Source organism: Alosa alosa, chromosome 18 (assembly GCF_017589495.1).
Source record: "Alosa alosa isolate M-15738 ecotype Scorff River chromosome 18, AALO_Geno_1.1, whole genome shotgun sequence".
Classification (NCBI taxonomy): domain Eukaryota; kingdom Metazoa; phylum Chordata; class Actinopteri; order Clupeiformes; family Clupeidae; genus Alosa; species Alosa alosa.
Genome location: NC_063206.1, coordinates 21,838,532 through 21,864,675, shown reverse-complemented (window position 1 = coordinate 21,864,675; position 26,144 = coordinate 21,838,532). Strand labels below are relative to the sequence as shown.

The 26,144-nt window shown below is 43.5% G+C and overlaps 1 protein-coding gene across 2 annotated transcripts in view; it reads left to right on the top strand.

The window, feature by feature from the left end:
- The window catches only part of lrrc1 (leucine rich repeat containing 1), a 35,829-nt gene extending 11,042 nt beyond the window's left edge, over window positions 1–24,787 (top strand). Inside the window, exons 3-14 of one of the 2 annotated variants that reach the window (XM_048269620.1) lie at window positions 255–333; window positions 1,317–1,406; window positions 8,192–8,248; window positions 8,512–8,575; window positions 8,867–8,941; window positions 9,651–9,792; window positions 11,811–11,929; window positions 12,991–13,074; window positions 17,353–17,468; window positions 18,852–19,024; window positions 22,664–22,803; window positions 23,167–24,787. In XM_048269620.1, coding sequence (XP_048125577.1) covers window positions 255–333; window positions 1,317–1,406; window positions 8,192–8,248; window positions 8,512–8,575; window positions 8,867–8,941; window positions 9,651–9,792; window positions 11,811–11,929; window positions 12,991–13,074; window positions 17,353–17,468; window positions 18,852–19,024; window positions 22,664–22,803; window positions 23,167–23,325 — 1,298 coding nt within the window. In that variant the 3' untranslated portion in view covers window positions 23,326–24,787. Of the gene's footprint in view, window positions 1–254; window positions 334–1,316; window positions 1,407–8,191; window positions 8,249–8,511; window positions 8,576–8,866; window positions 8,942–9,647; window positions 9,793–11,810; window positions 11,930–12,990; window positions 13,075–17,352; window positions 17,469–18,851; window positions 19,025–22,663; window positions 22,804–23,166 lie in introns of both variants that reach the window. The other variant, XM_048269619.1, reaches the window with a different exon arrangement.
- The last annotated feature ends 1,357 nt before the right edge of the window (window positions 24,788–26,144 follow it).

Here is a 26,144-nt window from a genome sequence, read left to right as displayed (position 1 = left end):
CTCAATCTTGTTTTCTCTGCCACCGGAAGTGCCTTATGAATGCACATGTTTGTTTATGCAGTTGAAAGGGTCTATAGCCTTGTCTTTTGTCTGATGTTGTTTTTTGTTTGTTTGTTTGTTTATTTATTTATTTATTTGTTTATTTATTTGTTTCACCTTATTACAGTTCAACCCATCTCTGTCGTGAATAGTCATGGGTGCTGTGTTGGTGTGCCATCCTAACGTGATTGCTGTTTTTGCTTCTTGGCACACAGACATCATGGAAATCCCTGAAAGCATTTCATACTGTAAAGCTCTCCAAGTAGCTGACTTCAGTGGAAACCCACTAACAAGGTAATTAACAAGAAATATCATGCTGCTGTCGCTGTTGTTGTTATTTGTTGTTGTGGTGGTTGCATATGTAAACATGCAACATTCTGACCAATTATACTTGGGTTGCTTCCAGACCCTGAATAATTTGTAACCCTTGACGAAGTTGAGCTTTCAGTTTTTCAGTTAAACTTGCCCGTTTTCTGTGGGGCTTAAAGTTGTGGTTTGTTGGTGGCTGGCCTGGTACTGTCATGGTGACTATAACTAGGGACAGAATTGCTTCATACTTAATAAAATACCCCTCTAATAAAACACATTCCTCTGTTTTAGATTTTGTGCAATATGTTAATGTTTGTCCTTATCCATGCAAGAATCTTTATACAAAGAAATGCTAAATCAACCTTTCCCCTTAGTTGTTTTAACTGGCATTCTAATAGAATTAAAATGCTTAGTGGGTCACCCTTAATGCATTTTTTTTTTCATTGAATTTACGGTGCCCCAATTTGTATGTGGGTTTTCCCATAAATGTTAGTCATTGCTGAGCGTGACCTTGTCTCTGTGGTCTACTTAACCCATCCAGTAGCGTAAGGCTTCAGTCTGATTGGCATTATGATTACTTAATGATATGCATGCTTTCAGACGTGCCAGTCAGAACTCACAGAGACTTGGAAATGGCGCCACGCCTGACTAAACATGTACAAGCACACGTTCTGCACATACACACATACCCACATGCATACGCCCTGCTATTAATGGGCTCAAGATAAAGACTAGTAGGATTTGGGGACTTGCAAAATATCATCCTCTCTTTTGGTCAACAAAGAATTAAAAGCTCATGCGAGTCTGCCAGGAATGTGTGTTATTTACATTAAGTCACTCAGTATCAAGTTTACAAACTGATTTTGAGCTGTGAAATTGGTCTCCTGTCTCATTATGTGTGTGTGTGTGGGGGTGGGGGGGTGCAGCCATTTGAAATAAGCATTGGGACTTCTGTTCTTCTTTTGCAGATTGCCAGAAAGTTTTCCAGAGTTGAGGAATTTAACTTGCCTCTCCATCAATGATATTTCTTTGCAGACCTTGCCAGAAAACATAGGAAAGTAAGTTTGCTTTTGCTCTCACTCTCTGTCTCCTCTTTCCCATGGCTGATTCTGATTGCCTATGCTGGAAGAATTACTGTAATAATGCTCATGTGAAATTGCAGGAAATGTTTTCAAAATCATTTCTAAATTTCCGCTGCGTCAGAAGAACTAGTATAGCGTCATCAGTGTGGTATGCTACCAGAGTAGTTCAGCTAATCAGGGTCTTTTGAGGGTTGCAAAAATGGCTCCCTTTCTGAAACTCATAAGTAGGCTTTCTGCCGTTGTCATTAGTTGCATTTGTATTTTAGTCGCAGGAGTTGCTCTCGGCTGTCTCATGCTGCCGTTCACACACAGTTTCACTCGTTGCAGTTTCAGGTCAACAACAGCCGTTGCTCCAGCATGACTGTACCTGCCTTTGTCCCAGAACGTGTACAGAATCTCCCCTCTGTTTACGGATTGCCACGTTGCCATTTTTGTCAGTGCCAGTTCTCTTCTTTCTCGAATGCTCTCTGCGTAGCGCGTCAAACCCGTGAAGGGCTGTGAACGGCGGTGGCGGACGTTGTCCACTTGTCTGTCAGTCTGTTTTCCTTCTCTCTCTCCCCTCCTTCCTCTTTGTGTGATTTGTCGACCCTGTTCATTTCCTCTTCAATTTCCTCCTTGCTCTTTGTCCTGACTTTGTGTTGTGACCAGTGTTGGGTACAGGCTGCTCGTCCCAGGCCACGGATAGATAAGATAGAAACTAACGCCGAACGCAGAGCTGACTACCAGGCCAGGGGCCTGTAATTTGTTGCTAAACAGGAGATTTAGTCTTGCTGCTAATGGGTTTATGTACAGATGGACATATGGCTTTGCTTCATATTTTTCACCACTGCCTGTGTAAAAAGAAGGTTAGTGTTTGGTGAACAGCAGTGTAGGTTGGCATGTTATGATTGTTTTGAATCTGGATAGGTCTCGACTTGACATGCTTGATAACAACAGCAGGTCTGCACTATTGGCTGATTGGCTAGCTTAAAAATGATGAACATGGGGCTGATGAGAGAATTTCAGCTGATTTTCACAGAACAAAAAGGTGCTTCCATGTCCATGCCTCCATGTGTCTGGAGGTGGTGAGGAAATAAGTATAAGTATATATACTCTTTTGGTCCCGTGAGGGAAATTTGGTCTCTGCATTTATCCCAATCTGTGAATTAGTGAAACACACTTAGCACACAGTGAACCACACAGTGAACCACACAGTGAGGTGAAGCACACACTAAGGGCTATGATATGGTCCCGCGTCTGCGTCCTGCGCATGTGGCACTGTTGAGCGCTTGATGAGAATTGCGTCATTTTTTTGCATCGCGCCACGCTTTTGAGGCTTAATCGAAAGTTAAGACCGCTAGCCACTTTTAACGCTAGACTGCACATGTGTAAAACGGAACTGCTGTAAACACTCCCCTCCAGTAGGTGGACCACATAGAAGAACAACACTTAAAACTAGAGACAAACCTAGACAGAAGAAGACTTGTTTGGTTACCATAACAACGATGGAGCAGAGCGCCTGTCCTCGCACAGCTTGCCTGGCTATCGAGTTATGTGAAACACCACGACATGGAGTCAACTTCGACCGATGTAAAGCCAAAATCCACAGATACAGATTCTTTAACATTATCTTTATTCTTCAACATTATCTATTAACGGTTACTTTACCATCTATGGTGTAGAACCCAAAGTATTTCAAGATACCACATTTTAGATGAGTTGGGGACGTAATTGTCCGCTCAGGCTGGCTGTTCTGTGCATTATCTTCCATTTTCGAAACAGGGTGGCTGCATGGGCTCTGGCTCCAGTCATTATTGTGGCTACTGGCTATTATTGGCTTGATTTGGTCATGGGCCCTGGATCATAGAGCACTGGATGAGATGGCAAACAATAAAATAAAAAACAAATCATAGATCGTGTCGATGTTCGAATAAAGTGACAGCCCTACTCCCTGCATAGAGAGCTGACATGACTTTGGATTAAATGCATCTTTAAAAATGAGCGTACTGAACAATGCTGAAATCAAATCGTGAAACCCAGTAACACTTGTTGATCGAGATGCATTCTCGCCTGTTCCTCATTATCACCTACTCCTGAACAATGCTGAACTCAAATCTCGAAACTAGCCTGTCAACACCGGATAATGCGTTATCATAATAATAATTGAAGGAATGTAACCTAGGCTACCTCTCGCTCTAGATGCACCCATTATCACAGTGAGACATTAACACATTATGAACACAAGAGTTAGGCTACTTCAAAACTTTTATTGACATGTCATAATTACAGGTTTTTGGTTCATACTTTTTGGTATGAGGCAGGTGTGAAGACTCAATACAAATTTAATTGAGGACATCTGTACGCACAACTCTTTCTTACCATGGCACTGCTGTGTTTAGAAAAATGTCTTTACTTTGTATCGCACCAACATTGCTGCCCGAGCTGCCCTCACGGCACCAAGTCACTCAGCTATAAGTAGCCTAATAAGCAAGTAAGCTATAAGCAAGTCTCTCAGCTATATTAACAGGTGTGCTGTGTGTGTTTGTGTGGATGATGAATGCAGCGTTGCGATTGACTAACTTATCAAACTTCCCAGCAGACAGGCGAAAGTACTCGTGGTGCTTCTCATCTAACAGCCGCATCTTTTGCACATAAGTGTGGAACACTCCTTCACTAGCTCTTCCTTCGTTCAGTGCTCACACATCCCACCTTCTTCTTTTCTTCAGGCGTTTCAGGCTTCTTTGGTGGTTGTGTCCTACTTTCAGGCTCGACGCACCACCCCAGTTGGTGGGGCAGAGTATCACAGTTAATCCGTGAGGCGCGCAGGCGCTAACCTTAACGATCTAAGCGCATTCAGGACAACAGAAATTGGACTCATGTACTCGTCAAAAATGACGCACGTCTTCGACACGCGCAAATGTGACGGAGGAGTATACCCTTTTCTTTAATCCTGACGCAGTGAGCTGCCTGCTATAGCGACGCTCGGGGAGCAGTGAGGGGTTAGGTGCCTTGCTCAAGGGCATTTCAGCCGCTTCTACTGGTCGGGGATCGAACCGCAACCTCTGGTTACAAGCCCGGCCCTAACCAGTAGGCCACGACTGCCCCAAATGCACTAAACTAAACTGATAAACAACTTGAATTTGCAATGACCAAAGCATAAATCATGTGAATGAACGTAGTTCAGCTAATCAGGGTCTTTTGAGGGTTGCAAAAATGGCTCCCTTTCTGAAACTCATAAGTAGGCTTTCTGCCGTTGTCATTAGTTGCATTTGTATTTTAGTCGCAGGAGTTGCTCTAGGCTGTCTCATGCTGCCGTTCACACACAGTTTCACTCGTTGCAGTTTCAGGTCAACAACAGCCGTTGCTCCAGCATGACTGTACCTGCCTTTGTCCCAGAACGTGTACAGAATCTCCCCTCTGTTTACGGATTGCCACGTTGCCATTTTTGTCAGTGCCAGTTCTCTTCTTTTTCGAATGCTCTCTGCGTAGCGCGTCAAACCCGTGAAGGGCTGTGAGCGGCGGTGGCGGACGTTGTCCACTTGTCTGTCAGTCTGTTTTCCTTCTCTCTCTCCCCTCCTTCCTCTTTGTGTGATTTGTCGACCCTGTTCATTTCCTCTTCAATTTCCTCCTTGCTCTTTGTCCTGACTTTGTGTTGTGACCAGTGTTGGGTACAGGCTGCTCGTCCCAGGCCACGGATAGATAAGATAGAAACTAACGCCCGAACATGAGAGTTGACTACCAGGCCAGGGGCCTGTAATTTGTTGCTAAACAGGAGATTTAGTCTTGCTGCTAATGGGTTTATGTACAGATGGACATATGGCTTTGCTTCATATTTTTCACCACTGCCTGTGTAAAAAGAAGGTTAGTGTTTGGTGAACAGCAGTGTAGGTTGGCATGTTATGATTGTTTTGAATCTGGATAGGTCTCGACTTGACATGCTTGATAACAACAGCAGGTCTGCACTATTGGCTGATTGGCTAGCTTAAAAATGATGAACATGGGGCTGATGAGAGAATTTCAGCTGATTTTCACAGAACAAAAAGGTGCTTCCATGTCCATGCCTCCATGTGTCTGGAGGTGGTGAGGAAATAAGTATAAGTATATATACTCTTTTGGTCCCGTGAGGGAAATTTGGTCTCTGCATTTATCCCAATCTGTGAATTAGTGAAACACACTCAGCACACAGTGAACCACACAGTGAGGTGAAGCACACACTAAGGGCTATGATATGGTCCCGCGTCTGCGTCCTGCGCATGTGGCACTGTTGAGCGCTTGATGAGAATTGCGTCATTTTTACGCCATGCGTCACGTTTTTGAGGCGACCGAAAGTTAAGACCGCGCGTCACTTTAACGCGTAGACTGCACATGTGTAAAACGGAACTGCTGTAAACACTCCCCTCCAGTAGGTGGACCACATAGAAGAACAACACTTAAAACCTAGAGACAAACCTAGACAGAAGAAGACTTGTTTGGTTACCATAACAACGATGGAGCAGAGCGCCTGTCCTCGCACAGCTTGCCTGGCTATCGAGTTATGTGAAACACTACGACATGGAGTCAACTTCGACCGATGTAAAGCCAAAATCCACAGATACAGATTCTTTAACATTATCTTTATTCTTCAACATTATCTATTAACGGTTACTTTACCATCTATGGTGTAGAACCGATTGACTAACTTATCAAACTTCCCAGCAGACAGGCGAAAGTACTCGTGGTGCTTCTCCTCATCTAACAGCCGCATCTTTTGCACATAAGTGTGGAACACTCCTTCACTAGCTCTTCCTTCGTTCAGTGCTCACACATCCCACCTTCTTCTTTTCTTCAGGCGTTTCAGGCTTCTTTGGTGGTTGTGTCCTACTTTCAGGCTCGACGTACCACCCCCAGTTGGTGGGGCAGAGTATCACAGTTAATCCGTAGTGCGCAGGCGCTAACCTTAACGATCTAGCGCGCATTCAGGACAACAGAAATTGGACTCATGTACTCGTCAAAAATGACGCACGTCTTCGACACGCGCAAATGTGACGGAGGAGTATACCCTTTTCTTTAATCCTGACGCAGTGAGCTGCCTGCTATAGCGACGCTCGGGGAGCAGTGAGGGGTTAGGTGCCTTGCTCAAGGGTATTTCAGCCGTTCTACTGGTCGGGGGATCGAACCGGCAACCCTCTGGTTACAAGCCCGAAGCCCTAACCAGTAGGCCACGACTGCCCCAAATGCACTAAACTAAACTGATAAACAACTTGAATTTGCAATGACCAAAGCATAAATCATGTGAATGAACGAGGTGCATTCCAACACTCAATACTCCCAACACCATGAATTTATTTGCACATAAACTGATATCAGCATCACCAGTGGGACAAAATGAGGAAAATGTCAGATATTGATAAAAATCCAATACATCTGCATCAAGTACGTTTTGGTGGAAGAAAACTATCCACTTTAAGATGGCCTTCAGAATCCCCAGAAGCCTTTTAATCTGGAACTGAATCCTGTCATTGACGAGATATTATTTCCCCCCCTCTCAGTTAATCCGTCATCTGCTGCTTCCAGAGTTAGTTTTCATTTGCTTTCCTACCGTTTTGGGCATAATCAAAGACCTGAAAAGCTGCTTTGCGATATTGGTTTACTACAGAAGAGGAGTGTTTAAAGACTTTGCAATCCTTTTTCCCCTGCTGGCCATTTGAAAGAAAAATGTGTCACTATGTTAATACATTCTGCGGTCATCACTATTTATTTCTTTATTTTCCATGCATGTTGTTATCTTAATTATGTTTGCTATCATTTGGTTTACTGATATCGATTGGCCAACACATTTTATTTGCTTGTCCCAGGGAAGCATCTATGCATCTCCAGACTCATGAACAGATTAATTTAAAAAGGCAGCCAAGAATTCAAAGTCTATCTATTATGAACTATAGTGTGGGTTGTGGTGCCATTTAGTTGACTCATCACTGTCTTGCCCATGGTGTTAAATGAGCAAATTGGTTTTGTGTAGTTATTAAATTAAATTAGTTTTTGTTAGACTTTGGACATTGTCTATCAGTCAGATTAGGGCCCAGTATTTAAAGAAATTGGTGATGGCACACTTACTGTACTGTAACTGACTAACTATTTGAAATTTGTGCAAATACATTTGGCTTGTATTTTGTGGAACCGTCTCTGTCAGTAGTATTACTGCTATAGCCAGTGCCCAGTGGTCATCTATATTGAGGTAAGTGGGGATGTTGTCATGTCAAGTCGTTGAGTCACCCGCAGCTTGAAGCAAGGCTCATTTTAACGGAAAAGTGGTTCTAAAACATTACATAATACAATGTGAAAGAAATCCAGGATTTGAACCTAGAAAAATGTTCACCCTTTTCAACTTTCGAGTAAGCTTTGGTTTTCCTCTCTGGTGCCAAAACTGATTGTGGTCTTCTTAAGTGGCCCAAATATGATTAAGCTTGGTTCCTTCCTGTAGCCTAGGTCTTCAGTGGTATGAATAAACAGAAAAGGGCTCGGTCTTTTCCCCCTCCAAACTAATTTACCCAATTTAAATGTGGTGTGGCCTACTTTCACCCTGCGCCAAATGTGTCACTTTTATGAAGCTAACTTTGGAGGTAAATGTTTTAGATAGCATTTCTGTACATGCAAATGAAGGCCTTGTGATGTTGTGGATTTAACAATTCTGTCAAAATGTTATGTTAACTCCATAAACATGGACCAAAACCTTTGCTCATCTAAATAACACAATATCTGATGGCTTCATGTGTACATAACTAACCCATTGCCTTTTTTCACAGCCTTGGTAACTTGATATCACTGGAACTCCGAGAGAATCTGTTGACATATTTACCAGAGTGAGTATGTGATTACTGTCATGTGTCTCTGAGTATGTGTGGACAGGAACATTGTTTTTTTTGTTGTAATGGTCTCCTCAGGCATCTGAGATATGTCTCCAGTCTGAGATGTGCGAGTTTGTCAAGTCTGCATGTGTCCATGATTCCGCAATGTTTTCATGTCGTCCATGTCTTCAGTCATATATCAGATTTGGTTAGGAATTATTAATTGAAAATTGACAAGTTTTTCCAACAACAATTCGCTTTGTGTTTTGCTTATCTAGGTCTCTGTCGCAACTTGGTAAACTTGAAGAACTGGATCTAGGGAACAATGAACTTTATAACTTGGTAAGTCCATTTCCTAAACTCAAATACCGTTTAACAGTCTAACAGGTGAGCCCCCCCCCCCCTTTTACAGTGTCTTTGAAAAGGAAGTCATTTGTTTTCTTGTCCAACAATAAAAATAACAATAATACACCTCTCTGTGTGTGCTTGCTCTGTCTGGAACACCAGGGTACAATGGAATGCGGCTGGGCCTTTTGCATGCGTTCAGCTCCGCATTCCTGTTTGCGTCGGTGCCAGTCACCTGGTTCTGTTGCTCTCTTATACTGACCCTGTCAAACCTCCCCTCCTGTTTAGCCCGAGACAATAGGCTGTCTTGTCAGCCTGAAAGACCTCTGGCTGGATGGGAACCAGTTGGCTGAAATTCCAGCGGTAAGGGATTCCTGAAATGTGTTGCTGCTGAGGTGTGTGTGCGTGTGTGTGTGGGGGCCAGGGTTCATAGTGATGTATGTGGAATGTCATCAGGGCTGATGGCCTTGTGTAATACGTAACTTCTTGTCACCATTTTTTTCTGTTAAAACGTTTTACACGTGTTTTATTCAGATTCAGTAAAAGGTTTATTTTATAATTATAATCTGCTTATATGAGACTCTGGTCTGGTTATGAGCGGCCTCCTAAATCAAACGCGATCTCTGCAGCACTCCTAATATTAAATCACTGTGGCGGTACCTTCATCACTGCTTAGCAACCCAACCAGTATAGTATTGTCTGTAAACTGAAATACTTAACTAAGTCAGGCAATGCAGCTATTTGTGTGAGAGGGATCAATACTCCCCATTAGTAGCTAGAAGAGTGGTATGTATGGCCATGTAACAGGGTGTCGACTATCTGTTGGAGATCTGTTGTGTAATGTATAGTTCACTGATGGCTTTTCACCACATTACAGTGCAAAGTGTTCTCATGGACTACTTTTATATTGTTATTGTAGCCTGTGTGTCCATACAAAGCACATTCTACCGATTGGTCTGTGCATTATTGATAGACTTCAGTAAATTCCTATGCAACAGCCTACACAGACATGGCTGTTCAGAAAAAAACATTATGGGATACAGGAGGACTGTTTGGCTGTTTCCTCTAGGAGATGGGCAGCATGCGGAACCTGCTGTGTCTGGACGTCTCGGAGAACAAGTTAGAGCGCCTCCCGGAGGAGCTGAGCTGCCTGCACTCCCTCACTGACCTGCTGGTGTCCCAGAACCTCATCGATGTGCTGCCAGAAGGCATAGGTCAGTGTGTGTGTGTGTGTGTGTGTGTGTATATGAGTGTTTGTTTATGCATTCTCTCACAAGTGCACAGCATGGTAGTGTAGTGTGGATTGTCATCTCTAGTTTTAATATTGGATTGCGTTGGTGTGTGTGTGTGTGTGTGTGTGTATGTCTGCGCTTTGGAGTGCTGTGTGTTAGTGTGTATTTGTTATTATGAATCCTCTTACATGTCCACAGCATGTGAGTGTGAGTAAGTATGTAAATGGGGGTTTACCCTGACTCACTCACTCAGTCACCAGTTCGCATCAGAAAAGCAGTTGGAAATGATGAAGATGTTGACTGTGTGTGTGTGTGTGTGTGTATATGAGTGTTTGTTTATGCATTCTCTCACAAGTGCACAGCATGGTAGTGTAGTGTGGATTGTCATCTCTAGTTTTAATATTGGATTGCGTTGGTGTGTGTGTGTGTGTGTGTGTGCATGTCTGCGCTTTGGAGTGCTGTGTGTTAGTGTGTATTTGTTATTATGAATCCTCTTACATGTCCACAGCATGTGAGTGTGAGTAAGTATGTAAATGGGGGTTTACCCTGACTCACTCACTCAGTCACCAGTTCGCATCAGAAAAGCAGTTGGAAATGATGAAGATGTTGACTGTGTGTGTGTGTGTGTGTGTGTGTGTGTGTGTGTGTGTTTTCTGTGTGTGTGTGCATCTCCAGCCCCCATTCCCCACCGAACACCATATCTGTGTCCATTTCTTTTATACTGCTCCCAGTGAAGTGTCCACATTTCTGAAACCAAACCAGCAAGGGGAATCCCAGGGTGGAAAGAAAAACATGCCTCTATCAGGCTGTGAATGCAGGAAGTGCACTTGTGTGGTTTGCTAAAACCAGGATCTGCCATGAGGTTTCCGCTACTGAACCAATCAACTCCCAGTATGGAACGCGGCCTTGAGCTGTGATTGACACTAACTTGTCTCTCTGATCCACCTCATCCTGTGTGATTGTGATCTGTCCTCACACAACCCCCTCTGCTCTGCTGCCTGTCTGATATTAACATAATCTGTAATATAAACGGCTGATACGCAGCTTATGCATTTTCTGTATTTGTATTAGTTCTCAGAATTTAGCTCAGTCGAAGGAAAGCACAACTGATTTGCTTTGGGATTTGAGAGACGTGAGAGACAGAAATACGGAGAAATCTCCTACGCTGGAGGAGTCACTGTCCTCCTCCTGCCCAGTCACCGTGTGTGTGTGTGTGTGTGTGTGTGTGTGTGTGTGTGTGTGTGTGTGTGTGTGTGTTTAATTTACACTGACAGTGTGGAATCATCTGTCCTCCCACCCCTCTTAGTGGTGAGAAGGAGCAAGAGAGGCAGGCACAGGTCACTCTGAGTCACAGACGACACAGCATGCATGAACAATGATGGGACGCGTTTGAATTTTTAACATTAAAATGTGATATAATCTCGATTTGTGCATAAGCACTTTTTGAAAACTTGGTCTTTGTCAGTGACCGCGAGTTGATCTAATGGCCATAACCTCAAGCTGTTTTTCCTTTCAGTTAAACAATGTAAGTGGCTATGAATGAACTAATGTCTCTGCTGTGCTGTCACATTCACTTGGAAGCGAACCACACACTGCAAAAACTGTTATAATTTTATATTAACCTAAAACAAATCTAGTTGGTATTGTTTTTAGTAAGATTCTCTTAAACATTTTCTTACCCCATGGACAGATACATTTACTTAGAAGATTTTGGCTTATTTGTATTTAAATAAGTTTATGAGAAAGCTCAAAGTAAGTGTCTTTATACTGAAAACAATACCAACTAGATTTATTTGTTATCTTAATATAAGATTATAACACTTGGTTAGATATCAGTTTTTGTAGTGTATTTGTTGATCTGGAAGCATATTTGTGGATCTGGAAGCATATTTGTGGATCTGTTGTCCTTAGAGTGGCCCTCAGAGTTCTTCTAAACAACAAATGTTGTTTTCTCTTCTCATTGGGTGTTTGTTTGTTGTTTGTGTCGCTCTTGTCCTCAGGCAAACTTGGAAAACTCTCCATACTGAAAGCAGACCAGAACCGACTGATGAAGCTCCCAGAGAGCATTGGCAACTGTGAAAACCTCACCGAACTCGTGCTCACGGAGAACCAGCTACAGGTGAGGCCGCCTTGACTCTCTCCCCCACATGACTTCAGGACTGTGTCTCACAGCCATTTCATCATAAGTCATTAAGTGTCAGTGAACATGACTTGCCTTACTTGTTTAGTAGTAGAAAAAAACTGTCTTTCTGTCTTTCACATTAATCCTACAACTTTTTTTCTTTGTTGTACAACTGAAAGTTTAGTTGTTAGTTTATTAGTTTGGTTTGGTGAATGTTAAGGGCTTTTTTCACTGGTATTAATATCAAGCATGATATTTGAATGATTTGTAATTATGAAAAGTATTTTAAATGACCTAAAAAAAATGAAATCAGATACGATTTTAGTTCAGTTTTCTAATGATTATTATGCCGTATTGTTGGCTGGTGAAATGTCAAAAGATGACCTGGCTGTCATTTAATATGGATATGTTGTATGTGTGATTCCCATAGAACAGCAGCTTGGCTGGATAATATGCCAATGGTGGAATTAATTTGTTAGTACTAATTAGTTCCGAGATTCCTCTGCTGCTTGCCAAAGAATTCCAATCTGCTTTGTTTTTCCGTGTAGACTGAGCCCCCCCAGTCCCTTCTGCTGACGACTCCTGTGCAGAATCGTTAGGGCCTTATTTGATTAAGAGCGCAGACTGATTCATTAGAGAACCAGGAAATGGCATCCACCGACAAAGCGCTCTGGGAGCTCACTCAGAACAGCCGCCGTGAGCAAAACACGATGGCCCAACGTCGACTAGGCTTGTCAGTTATATTGAACTGGGCAGCTGTCCTCTCCCTCTCTCCCTCTCTCCCTCCCCTCTGTGGTCTCCACTTCCTGGTCTCGTTCGTTCGTGAGGCCTGTTAACAGTGGGTGTCCAGAGGAAAGCCCCAGCTGACCTATTAGACCTCTTCATCCTCATCAGTTGCCTAGTAATCCTCAGGGTGTGGGGCGAGCCTTGCAGGCCCTTGTGCTGCGTCCACTGTGAGCATGCGCGTGTCGTTTCTATAGGGGGCTCGCTGTAGAAGGTGTCGTTTCTTTGTGGGCTCATCACGTTCTTAACTCTATCCCCCCCCCCCCTCTTTACAGACTTTGCCCAGAAGTATTGGAAAGCTGAGGAAGCTGTCAAACTTCAACTGTGATCGGAATCGCCTGACTTCGTTGCCCAAAGAGGTATGTGTGTGGATCTTTTGCAGATGTTGTCTATACCTCATGTAAGCCCCTCACCTCATGACCTCTGCTTTGACAACTGTGTGTGTGTGTGTTGGCATAATTGTAATGCAGTCATGCAATTTCATTTCACACAAATCAGACATTTATCACTACGTAGCACTGATCCTTTACAGTTTCTTTTCTGCAAGATTAATATAATCAAGATAAGCGTAGGAGTGCTTTCCCTCGAATTTGTGAGGCAAGTGCAAAGAAACACACAACTTGTTTTGTACATCTCCTTTCTGAAGTTGGCCCGCTATTTTTCAAATCACTTGAGAGATGAGTGGCGGGCATTCGTCCTGTAGCGGCGTGCTGTAATCAAGTCACAACGCCCACCTCTCGGGCATCTGGAGTGGTGTCGGCCATTGTTTGTTCCTGCGTCAGGCACGTGGGATTCAAGGGGAAGCGATGCGCTGCTTCTCTGGAGATATCAGATCAACCCTTGTGCTCGTAAATGTTTTGTTGTTTTGCCTACCATCTGAGATTTCAGTGATATGAAACCACAGACAAGACAGATGGGCTCCAATTTGATGTTGGAAGATTTATTTGGATTTGTAAAACCTGAATTGTTGGCTTTTTGGGCAGATATCAAGCAATCTTCAAACCAAACTCATTTGATGTGTATCGTTTCCTCCTAGTCCTCTGGGCAGCAACAACACCTGTTTATTGGGAGTGGTAGTTGGTGTGTTGGCAGAGAGAGAGAGAGAAGTTTTGAGAGGAAAGTTCCAGAACACAAGAGTCCTAGTTGTTTAGGTAATACCATCTGAAGGGAGGTCTGTAGAATGACAACCGACCCCCCCCTCCTCCTCCTCCCCCAGAAAACATCCATGATGCTTGACCATGTCCCATATGGAGCTGTTTAACAAGCGTCCTTAAGACCTGAAAAATACATTTAAATATAATATAAATGTAAATCCGGTTTATAGGCCAAATATACTTGCGTATACAAGGAATTTGGTCTCTGCATTTATCCCATCTGTGAATTAGTGAACACACAGTGAGGTGAAGCACACAATGAGCACACAGTTAGGTGAAGCACACTCTAACCCAGAGCAGTGAGCTGCCTTGCTACAGTAGCGCTCGGGGAGCTGCCTTGCTCAAGGGCACTTCAGCCATGGATGAACTGATGACTTTATACTAGAGGTCCCATTAACCGTGTTGAAGTCATGTTTTATTTAGTTTATATTATTTACATAAGACAGGGGTGACCAACTCGCCTTTAGAGCCATGTAGTACTAATCCCTATAACTGGGGGTTATATTGTTACATAAAGTAAAACAGTTGTATGAAAGTCTTGTATCTCTACATAAAAGAAGATGCAGTTTTTCTTTTTTTAACAAAGTTATTGTTCACGTGAGTCATCTTTGTAGACTATGCATGTTGTGCAGGACCAAACGAAGGAGTTAGTTCTGTGCTCTGCCTCTGCAGAATAACAACCCTGACCTTTGGCAATCCGCAGATACTTTAATCCAGAATGATTTACTGCATACAACACATGCCTTTGTGTGTGTGTGTGTGTGTGTTTCTCTGTCTTCCTGTGAAGGAGAACATCTAGAACAGATACTTTGTCACGTCAGTTTTTGTTTGATTTGTAAATCTAGTTGAGTATATTAGATCAAGCTATTTTCAAGTTCCAAGTGGTTTTCAGAGTGCTCAGTTTGTGTTGTTTGTCATTGAGCTTCAGATAATGGCAAACAGCTGGGGGTCTTTAGCTAGAACACAGTGGTTGTGTGTGTGTGTGTGTGTGTGTGTGTGTGTTTGTGATGGTGCAATCCATTTATCCAATGTGCTCGTTTTACGAGTAGTAAGAAAGTTACGCACAATTACACGATGGCACGCCCCCCTAAGCTTGTCTGACGAAAATCGATCTTGTACAAGTCAAAGTACTCCCAGTTCACGGCGAGTTCTTACGACAAGAAAGTTACGTCATTTCACAAGTTACGAGTTGTCACAAGCTGTCAGCATGTACAAATGGAACGCACGATAAGTGTAAATGAGTGAGAGAAAGAAAGATACAGTCAGTGTACAGACAAAAAGGGACACAGTTAAGTCCATGAGAGGGGATAGTGTTTTTGGTCCCCTGGTTGGTCTTTCCAGTTCAGTGGTAATTCCTTTAGTGCCCTCTCTGTGCCAGCTTTTGACTGTGATTGCGATCAAGGCTACCTTGCTTTGTGCTGGTGCCGTGGCACTAACGACTGTACTTTGGTATTAGCTTTGCATTGAAGCAATAATCGAGCCATACCCTGAAGGTTAACAAGTAGCCTATGAAATTAATCGTCTTTCTGAAAATGATGAAGGTCAAACATTGAAGGGTTGGTCTGAAATAGATTATGTTTTGGTAGCCTTGAGGTATTTCAATTGGTATTTTACGTGTCTGTTCCCTCGTTCAATCCAAAGCGTGTTTTTCCTTCAGTTTCTTGAGTGTTGCACCAGTGAAGGAGAGAGAACAGACTGTGGTTAAAGCATAATCTGAAAGGCTCTTTTCACACGGACACACAGTGCCTTTGTGTCGGATGTGCCGAAGGCCCTGTCTGTGAGTGAGGGAAGACCTCACACTCCACACAGTCTCCAAAGTGACCTAAACTCAGTAGCCACTGTCTAAGCCGCTGTAAGACAGAGCAGAAAGACCCTTGGAGGAAGTGCAGTTGTCACAGGCTGGCTACACCAGGCACGTAAATGAAGCGCCCCGTTTGCGGAGTGTATGATGCAACAATAAGCTTCCACTATAATCAGTGGAACTGGCTACACCAAACGTGAAATGAGGAGCGTGCACTTGAAAAAATTAGACCAGTCTTCTAAATGTTTACACTGCGTGAACAGAAAGCTTCAGTTATGTCAGTTATGTAGCCTGCCTATCAGAGTTCACGTTTACAACCATTTCCCGCCTATTAACCAAGGTCCATACATTGATTTTACAAAATGTCTTCAGCTATGGCGTTAATACACAGGGGTGGGGTATACATGGGAATCAATGTATTTCTTCTCTTCACGCAATCCGATATATTGGACTATTGGACTACAGGTGCAGCCAATACATGGTTATGTTTTGTTTTGTTTTATTTTCATTAAGCACTGTCCTGCGATTTATATGCAATGCAGCTAATACCTACACACACACACACTACCTTACTACCTAGCAAATTGAAAGGTGTGCATCTGTATTATAAGTCACTTTGGAAATATAAACTAAATGTATTTTCATGATAACATGTGGAGGATGTTTTGAGTTGGGTATATCAGAGAGCCTAAACAGCTTTGTCGTGATTTTAAAGCATCTGTGAATCTTCTGGCTAAGCTTTATGGCCATATGTTCACAAAGTCATGTGAGCGTTTGTGTCATTTGTTTCTGTGTTACACATCTTTTGGGGGTCACCTTTGGCAGATTCCATTGAATGACTCGTCAGTATTCTTCTCCAACTCTGTCAGCGCCTTTTGGTGTTTATGTCCTCCTCCAGCATGACACTAATTCCACTCCCCCACGTCACCCTCCACTGCTCTCTTGTTTATTTGTTCATTATCAATTTGTTTTTGTTGTTTTGGTGGTGTTTGTATTTGTTGTTTGTTTCTCTTGGATCACTGCTGTTTTCTGGTTTCTGGGAACCGTGGCTTGTAAGCAGTTGTGTTTTTCCCCCATTCAACACCTTTTATCTAACATGTATTGATCCTGTGTAAAACGGAGGTAGTCTCTTTCTGTGTGTATGACGGTGTGACCGTGTCGGGGTGCTTCCCTGTCTAATGCGATGTTGATTGCTGTCTGGACTCTCCCAGGCCATTAGCATTGCTTTATACCACAACTAATTGCCCCTAATGTCAGCCTCACGGTCATTGTCAAGCCCATATTGATGCCCGGTCAACCTGGCACCCTAGATAAGTGGTTACGGATGCAGTTTTGCTAAGTCTATTTGGGCTAAATGTTTTCAGTTTATGCCTCTATACATACCGTATTTTCCGGACTATACGTTTCCTCTTCATGACACATTTTTTGACTGGTGCAACTTATACACCGGTGCGCCTTATAGTCCGGAAAATACGGTATATATATTTATGTATTTATTTAATGCCATAACTAATCTACTCATTTAGTCAGTCGTCATTTACTTGCTTGTCACACCAATTCATTCATTATTGAGTCACTCATTTTTTATTTTATTTTATTTCTTCTGCTTGCACTCTGCACACTGCATGTAGGCTAATGCTTTGAAATGTTTTTTTGTCTTGTGTTCTTTTCTCTTTTGGCAGATTGGTGGCTGCAGCAGCTTGAATGTCCTGTGTGTGCGTGAAAATCAATTGAAACACATTCCCTCCGAGCTGTCGCAGGCTACTGAGCTGCACGTATTTGATGTGTCTGGAAACAGGTGGGACGCCACAGATACTGATTAAACCACCCGTCCGCAATGTCGCCCCAACCCACTGTCCACACCCCCACCCACCCAATCACAACTTTCATCCAGGGTCGACAAACCAGGCCTGGGTTTCCCCCTGAGCTCATTTGCAGAGATCATTTCCTGACAGTCCGGGGTATTCTGAGGGGAAGTTGATAACGCACCCTAGAGACTCTGCTGATTGTAGTGGAAATGATGCTGTCTTGATGCCAGGGGTTGATCTGCCATATGTGACCTAAGGCCTGGCCGGCTGGCAAATCCCTGTCGCGCCGCGGTATTGTGTTACGCCATGTATCAAGGCTTACCTGAGCTGCCCATTTGGAATGCAGAATAGTGTTTACACACAAAGGCTTTTGCTTTTGAGTCTTATAAAGGCGATTAGTAAAATCTGAAAAGACTAGTTACAAGTTCTACAGTTGTACTTTGGAATGGACACTGGGGGGGATGAGAAGTGGGCCTTGTCTAGTCTGACACGCTTTATGGGAAAAAGAGCTTTGTGTCAGAGACCTCCACGACTAACACACACACACAGGGAGAATGAGATGCGTCGCTGGAAGGGTATACAAGGCGTTGCTTTGTTCTCATGTGTTTGTAATGGGTTGACGCTTTAAGAATGAGAGCGTTTTTGCTGGGAGGACTTGTGCTCTGATGACAGAGAGACTGCCTGATGGGGTGGCTGTCTCTGCTCAGCCTTTATGCCAGCTCAAGGTGATTTTGTGTTAGGGAAGCCATGAGAGTGTTTGAAAGTTCTGCAGTTTGATCATAATAAATACTGGAATACTGGGATATTCATTGGGTTGGATTAGTGTATTATGCAAAAATGAACAAATAGGCTGCAAATGCACTGTCAGTAGTGCAGCCATGAAAAGAATGTAAATCTCCTCTGACATTGTGAAAAATACACCAATATCACCCTGGACCACATTGCTGCTGAGACAATGGAAATTGGATACTTTGTTTGCATAATGATATTTTAAAAGTTGAAAAAGTTTTGGTTGCTAGAATATGGGACTATTGGTTTGCATGTTTGGTTTACTGTGATAGAGTATGAATACTGTGATACTTTGGCGTCTACATTATATGAGTCAATGTTGCGTTCGCATGTCTACACAGTATATTTATACAGTTAGCAAACAGAAGTAAAAGTCAGCGGTCTGCATCCTGGTATATGGTCTATGAGATTTTGGTAACCCTACCCTGACTCATGTTCAATCTGTGCCATCCATTCTTTCTCTCTTTCTCTCTGTCTTGTTCTCTCTCACATACTCTGTCTCCCTCCCTCTCTTTTTCTCTCTCTCTCTCTCTCTCTCTCTCTCTCTCTCTCTCTCTCTCTCTCGGCGTCTCTCGCCCCTGCAGGCTGGCCTACCTACCCCTGTCCCTGACCACGCTGCGCCTCAAAGCGCTGTGGCTGTCTGAGAACCAGTCCCAGCCGCTGCTCACCTTCCAGACGGACGTGGACCCCGAGTCCGGGGAGAAGGTGCTCACCTGCGTGCTTCTTCCGCAGCAGCCTTGCGAGCCCGACAACAAAGGTAAGACGCCCCACCTGACCCCACCGCCACTCCGCCTGCTTAACTGGCCCCACAGCGCCATAAGGAAGGCCAGGACTCTTTGCTAATTCCAGTGCTACCTGTCTTGCACTTGTATCTCCCCGTTTATTTGGAAGTCACTGTAGATAAAAGAGCTGTCTGAATATAGTAAAAATAATCATTAGTATACTCCTCTTAGGCTGTACACATGTGGTTCAGTTATTACATTCTTTACTGTATGGCTCAGTTTTGCCCTGCCGTAGACAATAGTGACTTCCGCGTCTGTGAAAAAAGGCTCTTCAAAAAAGGTAAGGCCCTCTACTGGATCGGTCCTGTTGGTGGCACTGTTGGCGTTTGGCCCTGCTGCGTGTGTAGCGGCCGAGTTCGTTCCCCTCATTGTAATGGATTTCCAGCCTTCCATGCAGCGATGGCACCCTCCGCTTGCCCTCCCTCCCGCTGGCCTTGTTGTGATTCTTTGTTTGGCTTCTTGTTTAATGGATTCCGCTTAATACCAGGAAGCAGTTGGAGGGGCTCTTCAGGATGTCGCCCTCTCCAAGCAACAAGGTCTGCCTGTTAAGCGGTCTTTTTATGAGGAAGTTGAGGCGTGCGGTGGGGCTGGAGAAGCCAACAAGAAACAGCCTCACATAATAAACTTCACAGACACACTCTTCCCTTCCCTACCAGGATGTACAAGGACAAGGATGTGTCGGGACAATGCAAGTGAGGATAGCAGCAGGCCTAAATAGTCAGATCAAGTAAAGTAGGGGGAGGCCGCTTTATGCAAGAATTCACTTTTATTTGCACAAACAATGTGCAAGGACAAGAATGTAGGCATGTCATGAACAAGGTCACGATGTGCTGTGAGTTTTTTTTTGAAAGAAGGACATCGCAGAGTATTGTGTGGTGTGTGTAATTCATAATGTGTCAGGATGTGTAGTTCAGATGTAATTCTTTAAGCAGTGGATCTCAAACCTTGTCTGTCATTCACCATTTGGGAGGGGGGTTAAGCCCCATCTGGCCCTCATCGCCCCAACAAAATCAATTTAAAAATGTCAAGTGTCTTTGTGATTTGTTGGCGCTCATGCTGCCTGCTGCCAGCGGTTGGTTTCAGACATAAAACACACACAGATATTATGGTATATACGATATTTTCTTTTCGCCTGGTTTTTGGTTAATATCGGTCAGCATTGTCTTTCTCCGCTGGGGCTGAATCACCTGCTATCTTTGTCTTCCATGTCACAAATTTATCCATTCTGTAACGTTATGCCCACTGCTGTCTCTTTGTGAACACCATGGTGTAAAACGTTGTTTATTGTTCCACTGCAGTTAACATGACGCCGTTAAATCATTACTTGGTTCCATGTCAGATTTCCTCCTGGTCCCCTGGATTGGTTTTCATTTATGTGTATAAAGGACTCTTAAGGACCTTGTTTGTGTGTGGCGTTGATAAAAATGGACACAAAGACGACTTTCCTCCCATTCGTTGTGCCCCACCAATGATGACCCTATTCCCTTTCGGTCCCCGTAACACTGACGGACATCGACCTGAGTTCCTGTCGTCAACTGTTTTGCTGTCCCCTTTAGCAGAGTTGCCCAGCAGCCACGGCAAAGACAATCAGTGAAGCAGCGGACAGCTAGCATTAATTTCAACTTAACGTTGCACATAAGTGTAGCCGTAAGTGTAGTGAAGCGTTGTCTAGAGAGCAATCTTCCCCTAAACGCAGGAGAGATTTTGACCTAACTGCACAAGCTCTGAGGCTGCCAAGAGGAGGATGCTCTCCTAAATTATCATATACTAATGACGCCGATAGTCGTCTCCCACTGATTGCAGTGCTTCAAGCCACACTCAGGCAGCTGAGCAGTAATTGCTTCTAAAGCCGCTGTGTGTTTGCTGACGGGGTTCGTTGTAGAGCAGGGGCGCCAAGGCCCAGGTGTGTGTGTGTGTGTGTTGGTGTGCAGCTGATGGTGTACTGTCAAAACGACTCGGCCTCTATCACCCATGCACTTGTGATGCGTTTCTCTCTCACATACACAAACGCACACGCACACGCACATGCACACACGCACACACGCACACACGCGCATGTCCACGGATTGCTCGGCCAAAGAGGCTTAGCAGTGACTGGCCCAGAGCCATTGAAAGCTCGCCGCTCGACGCAGACACATTTGACTCCGGCTGGGTCGCCAAATTCGGTGCCTTATCCAATTGGGATTATAGTAATTATTTTATGCCCCCAGCACCCACAATCCCTCTGACTCCAGGTCAGCATATCAGTTCATCAAGTGCCCAATGAAATGCGAGCCACACTGTTTGTCTGTTGGTATATCTCTTCTCTCACGCCCCTGTAGCCAGGATGTGTTTCTCCGCTGCTGGCAGAGTCATCCGTGACTCCCGCCCCCTTGTGTGAGTGTGAGGCTGTGCGGGGCTTGCAGAGGTCAAGTCAGCGCGGGTAAGATTGGGGGTTGGGGGCAGATAGACTTGCAATAAGCCTGTGAGTAAGCAGGGATTTGAAACTGTGATCTGGCATCCCGCACCCTCTCTTAGCCACTGCCGGCTTGCAGGGTTAGTTAGGGTGATAAAGAGAGGCAAGAGGTGCCTGAGTGCAAGGCCTCTCTCTCTCTCACCCCCCCTTTCTCTTATTCCTCTCACTTATTCCCTCTCTTACCCCCTCCCTCTTGTCTCTCTGTCTCTTTTTAACACATTTCACTCTCTCTCCCTCACACACACACACGTCTCCCACCCTTATTATGGTCTTTATAAACAAATCCAGCCAGGCTTTAAGCCTGTATGCAGTCAGGCGTAGCTTGGTTTGCACTGAGTCCTCATTTGTGACACACACACAGACACACACCCTCGCTCACTCATTGCAGAGCTCTGCATTAAAGCATCCTCAGTGGGGTTTAATGTGGTGGCTAAGCAGGTTGAGATTACTGGTGCCTGGCCTGCCACCCTGACCTGATCCTCTGGGCTGTGGTGTGGTCAGACCTGGATAACCTCATGCCATGCCGTGCCGTGCCGTGCTGGCCTGTGCTCTGCTCTGGCGTGGTGGGTGACTGGCAGGTGTGCTATGTTTAGGTTTAGCTAATCACTCTGTGCTGAACTGGCTGTGTTTTTGTTCAAAGCTGCACCATGCAAGTGTTCGACCATAATATAACAGCTTGGAAGCCATTTTGATGGTAAATGAGCTTATAATATGGAGAATTGATTGTGCACCTAGCATAGCTGGCAGCGCCTCGCAGGCAGAAAACCAGCCTTGACATTTGGCTGACGGCGAGCCGAAGACGTCTTGTGAAAATCATAAAACGTTATCTGGTTAGTAGATATAGCTCTTTGGAGATTGCCTTTGCCTGTGGCTAGTCCTTGGGCTCCAAAACAAATGCACATACACCGGTGTCTAGGGGTAAGGGCTCAAGCCGTGAGAAGTATTTACAACAGCAAGGTAAAATATTCTCTAGGGGTAGTTGTTATGTTGTTTTCAGACATTGTGTTTACAACACAACAACAACACGTTCCATATAAAGCTGTTCTAGACACTCAAAGTGCTTCACAGGTTTAGGCCGTGATGACCTTGTGCTGGGCTGGACTTTGCTAATGTAGACTTGAGTTTGACCTCAGGTTGTGTTTTTTTTTGTCACGCGCAGGCCTGGATAACCTGGCCCGGTGTGGTGGCCTAGAGAGCCTGGTGACCGACGTGGCCGACACCACTTGGGACGATCGAGCTCAGAACAGGATCAGTGCCATCCGCTTCCTGGATGACGATGAGGACGAGGACGATGAAAAGGTGGGTGTGCTGAGTGTATTCTGCGTTGTGCTTGAACACACTCAAGGTTATGACAAAGCAATGCAAGAGATATCGCTGTGTTAGATGAGGATGTGGACATATTTATGAATGGGGGTGCCCTGATGGGGACTGTGAGTTTCATGTCACTCGTGTCAGATGTGTTTTTGATGTCACTTAGAATGTCATTTGGATGTCACTTTGAATGAATGAATGAATGAACGAATGATTGAGGGGCGGTAAATTAATGAATGAGTGAATTAATCAGAGGATACGTGCTTCATTTGAATATCAACTGGCTATTTTGAAGTATGGCCTGATCTGATGTCTTGTGTTTTCCCGATTGTTTTCTGCCCTGCTCTACAGGGAACCTTGCTGCGTCGAGCAACGCCTCACCCTGGCGAGCTGCGGAGCATGAAGAAAGCCGCCGAGAACCTCCGCAACGACATGAACGCTGCCAAAGGCCTGGACTCCAACAAAAACGAGGTCAATAACGCTGCTGACCGCGTGACCACGTCTGTGTGACCTCCTCCTCCTCCTCCTCCTCGCTCGCCTCTTGCTCTTGTGCTCTCCTTACCTCAGAGATGTCTTTTACCTCTTGTGTCTCTTGCCACTACTCCCCCGCAACACGCCACAACTTGCCCCGCCCCCCAATCCTCCCCAATCCCTGCTCGTCCTGCTGGACTCATCATGCCTCCTCCAGCCCCCCCTGCGGATCAGAACGGAGACTTCCATGGCTGTCTCAGCCCCCTCATCACTTCGTCCCATTTGGATTTGGCCACCATGCCTCCACGGTCTATGTGCCTTCTCAAAATGTCCACAGCAATAATCTGCACAGGTGTGCTTCTTTTTTAATGTGTGTGTGTGCGCGTGTTTGTATATTTTAAAAGTCTAGTGCTCTTAATTTTTTGTAGAGATGGTAAATAGGTGCACTATTTAAAGTCTTACCATGCGATAAATGTCAAAAATCTTAAATATATATATATAAAAAAAATAGAATATATATATATATATATATATATATTCTATTTTTTAAGACACTGGGTGGACACTTGATTTTTTTGGGGGGGATGTATAAAACCCAGGCTTTTTTGGACCTACTGATTTAAAAATTATTGTATAGTTATTTGTGAATATTACTTTTATACTTTTGGCAGCTGTGATGGTGTAAATTTTAAAAAGTGTATAGCAGGTTTCTTGATCAAAGGCAGAATTTAACTGTGTACACAAAAGTGGGCACAAAATAACTATTTTGAAAAGAAGAAAAAGTAAAAAACAAAATCCAAAAAAAAAAAATATCTTTATTTTTTAACATCTTCTTTGAAAGTCTTGATGGCCTCAACACTTCTCTTCTGGTTCATTAGTCTTTGTTTCTCTGCTTAGATGTAAATACAGCGTGTGTTCTTAAGGGCTAACAGAACACACTGTGAAATTTCCATTACCACTCACAGCCACTAAAATGGAGGCAAGTGTGAAGGCCGTCTGACTCACTCTCTCATCGCGCCTCTCTATTTTCCTTTAGTTTTTATAATCATGATTGACAGCGGCCACTACATTTTTGCATATGTACTTTATCTCATGTAGAACCGGTACACTAAAGATGGTTTTGTAATAAAATGATGTACATTTTATACTTTGTATAGTTATGATCTCAGAAAATGCTGTTGTCATTAATATAAAATGCACTTTTGCAAGGGTTTCTTACACTTTATCAAAACGGCTTATTCTTATGGTACACTACAGACTTAAATTTTACTTTGTATTTTTAACAGTATACAGGAGTGATTTATGGACATTTTTTTTCTTTTTTTAATGATTGAATTTTTTTTCAATGATCAAGCTGCACAAAGCCAATCTCAAATAAGCACAACCTTTGTGCTTAAAAACTTGGACTTTTAACCACTGATACAATAAAATGGATTTGTAAAACCACAAATTATGATTTTGTTTTTTACTAGGAATCAATAAAAGCCAACGTCTTTCCTTAGGTTATTGTGAATTTTTTTAAAATTAAAACAATAATGTAAATTATATTGTTCCGAGGTAAAATTGGATGCGCTCGTATGTATCCTCTGCAGGAACATAATCAAAACATCATCTCCTGGACCCTCTCATATCTTACTTTGATTCCACTCGGCCTAAGACACTGAGATATCCACTCCCATCTTTTCATCAATCCCATAATAATCTCTGCCAGGACAAGCCCATGGGATATCGGAATGAATAGTATTCCGCTGGCATTACTTGGTTACGTCTGAAGTGTCTGATGAGTTGAAAGGCCATCAGACGACCTCCTGGAACAATCTGGAACGTCCATTCAGCATTGCAGCTTTAGTGTTGTGCTGTGACCTTGCATGCTTTTCAGACCTTTTCTGTTGACCTCTGTGTTGTCTCGTGTGTGAAATGCTCCATGTCAAACGTGTTGTAAAATAATGTATGTACTATGTGGGTGGGTGGGTGGTGAGAGGTTAATGTTAAATGAAACTTTAATGTTTCATGTCACAAATGTGCATAATCTATCCTTTTTGCATTTCCAAGCATTTACAAAGTGATTCTTGTATTTTATACTGTAGAAAGAAAATATGCAGATTGATACAAGAATTGTGATTTATGCACATAGGCATGCTAAGTGTTTTGTATCTGATGACCAATCAGATACAAAACCATTTTTTTTATTATTGATTCAAATAATATTTGTACAAATATTTTGTGACCAGATAAGGACTTTTTGCCTCAAGTATTGAATATATGTCTGTGGATTTTCCAGAAAGTCACTTCAAATGGATTCAGGGATTCAGACTACACACATTATATGCACACTAGTACATGCACAGTATATTACATTATTTAGCATTTTAGTGCCTTGTAAACTATGCAGACTTTTAAAATTCAGACAATTCATTCAGATCGTACTGATGTATGCGCAAGGCTGTAGGCAATTTGGAAATATTGTTTTTATGTGCTGTACCGCCCTACATTTGAAAAGCCAAATCATGCTCACAGAGAGAATGAGTAGACTTTTATCGACTAGTCTCACAAATTGGTGGCCTAATCTTCTATGTAGCACTCTTGCGCTTGGGAGTGCCGGTGGTTGTGTCCCTGAAGGTCTTTTTCTTAAAGGTCTTCTCTCCTATGGATTATTCCAGAAAGTCTTCGAGTGCCTGATGTGTACTTTCTTCTGATTAGTCTCTGAAACATTTAAAAGGAATTAGGGGACCACAGTTAAATATGTTGTCAAGAACAGGAATACCTGAAATACACCTTTGAAATGTCAAGGTAAAATGTCATTGTCATGTTTAACTTTTCAGTTACCTTTTAGCTTTTCCCAAAATGTCACTGCAGTT